General features: G+C 43.5%; 1 protein-coding gene across 1 annotated transcript; it reads right to left on the reverse strand.

The window, feature by feature from the left end:
- Positions 1–384: 384 nt before the first annotated feature.
- LOC137649315 (uncharacterized) lies at positions 385–2,362 on the reverse strand. The gene is made up of 4 exons (XM_068382299.1): positions 2,275–2,362; positions 1,652–1,899; positions 1,189–1,523; positions 385–1,135 (listed from the first exon to the last, which is right to left on the reverse strand). The coding sequence occupies exons 1-4, from the start codon at positions 2,360–2,362 to the stop codon at positions 385–387; spliced, it is 1,422 nt and encodes a 473-aa protein (XP_068238400.1).
- Between the last annotated feature and the right edge of the window lie 2,638 nt (positions 2,363–5,000).

Here is a 5,000-nt window from a genome sequence, read left to right on the forward strand (position 1 = left end):
GCAAACGATTGCCTATTCAGCCTTTTGCCTGATCTGTGCGGTCCTTAAATTAATAGTTTGTACTTTGTTTTGTAAGAAAGCCAAAATGCTATGAATACTGCTACTGCTCTCTTCAGTCTCTCCCACCTGGAAAAATAGGTGATTAAAGTCATAAATGGTGATCATTCTTCTGATGTAGCTGTATTAACTAAAGACATTAAGTCCTCTTTTGTAACCTGCAGTACGCTGCTGGGGTGCATCTTTGCGGGGCATTCTGAAGCTGGCATATTCAAGAAATCCGGACCTTCCAGCCAACGAGTCATGTCTGACGATATCACAGAACCTACTCCACGTGATGCAACGTCTGCTGGGTTCAAATCAGTGCTAACATACTACTTCCACTGGTTAGAGTTGCTGAAGTCTCTTATTTGACGGACTCTGTTGGCCACAAACACTGGAAAGTGCTTTCTCTGTGTAATAGCAGATTTCATTGAGATGGAGATCAAGCTCAAGGGTCATTTTCTGTCCTAAATTTACAGCTACAGCGGCCGCTGGGATAGATGTTGCTTTCAATGGAGCAACCCTTGCTTTTCCGATGAGAAATGAGGTTTTCGAACATCCACCCTCGTTTGAGGTTAGATATGCAACAGCGCCATACCTAGATGTACTGGCATCTGAGAAAACGTCCATCTGAAAAGTCGTATCTTTTGCTTGCTGTGGTAACTTCAGACATCTCGGGATTGTTATCTTCTGAAGGTTCGGGGCTTTAATAATCCATTGTTTGAAATGTCGCTGGTGATCATCAGGCACTTCGTCATCCCAGGCGAGATTAGTTTCTTTGCAGAGGTCTTGCAGTATTTGCTTTGCCAGCCGCACAAATGAAGCAGCGAAATCAAGGGGGTCATAGATGGATGATACTATGGAGAGTATGCTTCTTCTTGTCAGCGGTTTGTCTGGCAACAACACTGAGAAGCCAAATGTGTCCGTTTCGACGACCCAAAGTATTCCGAGGGTGAGCTCGGTAGGCAGTGGGTTATAATTGATGTCTCTTGTCTTTAACTCTTTTGATCGATCGTCAGCTGGGATGATGTTTAGGACAGAGACGTCATTACTAGTAAATTTACAGTCTGAATCCACAGCCCCGGCAAAGGGCAGGCTGCAGTCAGTTCAGAAATCAGAGAACTGGCTTCGATGACATTGGGTACAGACTTTAGACAGTCATTGACGTAGAAGTTCCACTTAATTGTATGGGTGACTTCTGAACTTAAGTTGTTTCCTTCATCTGCGACACGTCTCAGTGCGTAGTTGGCGATACTTGGTGAGCTCACTGCGCCGAACAGGTGTACCTTCATCCAGTACTCTTCGAGTTCTTTTGATATGTTACTGTTTGGCCACCAGAGGAATCTGAGATGGTTGTATTGGTGCTTGGGTACTTTCACTTGGTAGAACATAGACTCCACGTCACAGGTGAAGGCTACCTGGTGTTCTCTGAATCTGGTTAGAACGCCTATCAGAGAATTGGTGAGATCAAGCCCTTGCAGCAACTGATCGTTTAAGGATATTCCACTGAATTTAGCACTTGTACCTTCATCCAGTACTCTTCGAGTTGTTTTGATATGTTACTGTTTGGCCACCAGAGGAATCTGAGATGGTTGTATTGGTGTTTGGGTACTTTCACTTGGTAGAACATAGATTCCACGTCACAAGTGAAGGCTACCTGGTGTTCTCTGAATCTGGTAAGAACGCCTATCAGAGAATTGGTGAGATCAAGCCCTTGCAGCAACTGATCGTTTAAGGATATTCCACTGAATTTAGCACTACTGTCAAACACCACTCTAATTTCATCTGGTTTTCTTTGATTGTACACTCCATGATGGGGCAGGTACCACACATGTCCAGATTTGGCTGTGAGCAGGGAGTCTGGGATACGTTCAGCATAGTTATTGTGGAGTATTTTGTCAATGAAGTTGACGTAGTCAGAGTGGTACTTGGGATCCTTTTGCTGTTTCTTCTTTTGATAGAGTGCTCATTTGATTGCAAGGATCTTATTATTTGGCACCATTAAGTTCTGATTCCTGAAAGGGAGAGGGATCTCAAAGTGACCGTCTTTAAACATGACAGTGCTTTCGGCCTTCTTTATGAATGTAGCATCCTCTGGAGACAATCATTTCTCTCCAGGATACCTTGCTACCTGGGTATCAATAAAGTCACTTTCCAGAATATTCAGTATTCTGTTGGGGAAAGAATTTCAGTAGCCTGCTCAATGTCCTCGGTCACAATGCGATTACTGCTTACTCGATGTGTAGACGTTATGCTGTTGTCTTCTACCAGGGAGCTGACTGTCCATCTGTGATGATACTGCAGAGTGAATGGGCCTTGCCATCTGTTGATATGATTTTCAGAGGCTCCATTGCTAGTGGGCAATTACTGCCAATCAGTAGACCGATGTCTATTTCTGGCATTATTTCAGGAATCAATTTTGCCACGTCGTGAAGATATGGCCAGCGTCGTAACAGTTCTGGACGGGGTATTTGATCATGGCTCACTGGAACTTCTTGTCTGGACTACGTTTTTGGAAGCAGTATACCATTCTGGTGATTTATATCACTGATGACGAGATCCTGGACAAGGTAGCTTTTGACTATGCTCTCTCCATGCATAGTTTTCAGACGCAGATTTGTTTGAACACCGGAAGCTTGCACGTCGTCTTTCAGTTCTTCTGATAGGAAGCATCCTGTGCTTCCTAGGTCATAGAGGGCGTAGGTGAGAACTTCTCGGGTGGTTCCCCTCTGTTTTATACGAACAGGTATTATTGCTTGAAGAACCATTGAGGAATCATGAGAAATAACGTTGGTGGTAGCTGTATCTGGAGGGTTTTGGCTGTATTCCTCTGTACGGTTTTGAGAATATGAAGATCTGTCAGAGTAGTCTGACCTCCAAGGTAATTGAAGCCATCTATATGGATGGCTGTAGGATGACTTTTGCCACATTTGTGAAATTTTCACTTGTTCATGCACCCCTTCGATGTATGAATCAGACCATAGCAACTGAAGCATCTATGCTGCTCTATAATAAACTTTCTTTTCTCTTCTAGAGATTTCTGCCTGAAATCTGCACAGTTATCCATATCGTGATTTTTGCTGCAGTAAAAACAAGAGGGCGACCTAAAACCACGAGTTCTACTTTGGCTCTCATGATTAACGTGCATAGCAAATGCAGATTCTGTTGGTTTCCCTTTTGATGGTTTACTAGGATTCAGTTCTCTATGCATTGCTTCTTTGCCGAACACTGGGTCATTGACACACTCTGCTGTGTTAATAACAAACTGGACAATGTCACCAAAGCATGAAGACCTGTTCTCGAGGAGTCTGTGGTTTGTGGCTTTTTTGCGCCATTTATTCTGGAGATAACTTGGCAATTTCTGGACCACTACCTGCAGGTTCGGTGCATGATCAAGAATAGCTAGGTGAGTAAGTGTTTGCATGGCGCTGAAGCATTTTAGCAAGTAATGCAAATATCTTTTCAGACATTTCCCTTCGTCTGGTTTTATCGGCTTCCACTCATTTAGTTGTTTCAAGTATGCCAGGGATACTTTATAAGGATCAAAATGCTTTTGTTGTAGCAACTGTCTTGCCTGACTATAGCCTTGGTCTGCCTGCATGTATATACAGCTGCTGATGAGATCCTTAGGTTCACCGTCGGTATGCTGTAGAAGGTAGTAAAGTCTGTCACTGCGACTGGCGTTTGACACCAGGATCTCCTCTAGAACAGCCAGTAGCAGTGACAAACTTTACTACCTTCTACAGCATACCGTCGGTGAACCTAAGGACCTCATCAGCAGCTGTATATACACGCAGGCAGACCAAGGCTATAGTCAGGAGGTGAATTAGGCAGTGGATAGGGTGCACCAAAGTTAATGTTCACAGGTGTATTTACAGGCGGATACGTATACTGTTCTAGATTTGGAATCGTTGATGACTTGGCATTCGGAGCGTTGACCGGAGTTGCAAGAGTGTTAGTAACAGTCTCTGAAGAATTTATGGGAACAAATTCTTGTGCAGTGCTGGGATTTAGCCTGGGTAAGCTGGCACTATTTTCCTGGGTGGCAGGGAGTATAACCTGGTTAGCCATATTGCTACCGATAGCCGTGTTAGCACCTTCACTCGCACAAATTCCAGGGGCAGCTACACTAGGTCCAGCGACCATAACATTCACGTCCTGATGGTTGGCTCGTTGCACAATAATGCAGGTATGTGTCTCATTGTCTTTGTTACCAACATTGTCATCGCCAATGTCATTTTCGGTTTTTGCAAAAACACGTGCTTTTGCTCGAGTCTTGGCTATTTCGATATCCAATAGAATCTCTTCTGTCTTTGCCTCCTGTTCCTTTTTCTTTGTCACAAGTTCTTTTTCAGCAAGCAACTCGGCGAGGCGTGCTTTGGCTCACACCTTTTCGGATGTAGCCGATTTGCCAGAAGGAAGGGAAGAAGGCCGTTTGGAAGAACGTTTTGAACCAGATCGGCTTAAAAGACTCTCCAGGTCTTCTTCAAGTCGTTTTTCTTTTATAGCTATCCATTCACCAGTATGGTTTCGGAATTGCAGAATGCTAATTTCCTTGGTCTCATATCTGGATAATTGCTGGTCTTGCTCCAATTTGTCTGAGATGTTATCCATGACACAATTGAAGTTTTTTTTGTACTTATCGAAAGCTTCGTTATATTCCTCTAGACACATTTTCACCAAGTGCAGGTTGTCAGGATTTGACATGAGGCCTATGAGCTCATTTCGTTTTTTCGTTACGTTGCCAAGTGATAATCTCAATTTATTTTTTAATGTTCGAATACCAACTGCCGTACCTGAGTTTTCGACGGGAGCACTACTTTGGACAGTCTCATCAGACTCCTCCAACTTGTCTGTAGTTGTTTATAAAAGGCAGTAATTCCACTTCTTAAGGCTCACGTATAAGAGTTATGGAATATCAGCGTGAGTCGTTGATGGTAGTTTAATAATTTAATTGAACG

Source organism: Palaemon carinicauda, chromosome 11, assembly GCF_036898095.1.
Source record: "Palaemon carinicauda isolate YSFRI2023 chromosome 11, ASM3689809v2, whole genome shotgun sequence".
In the NCBI taxonomy this organism is placed as follows: Eukaryota; Metazoa; Arthropoda; class Malacostraca; order Decapoda; family Palaemonidae; genus Palaemon; species Palaemon carinicauda.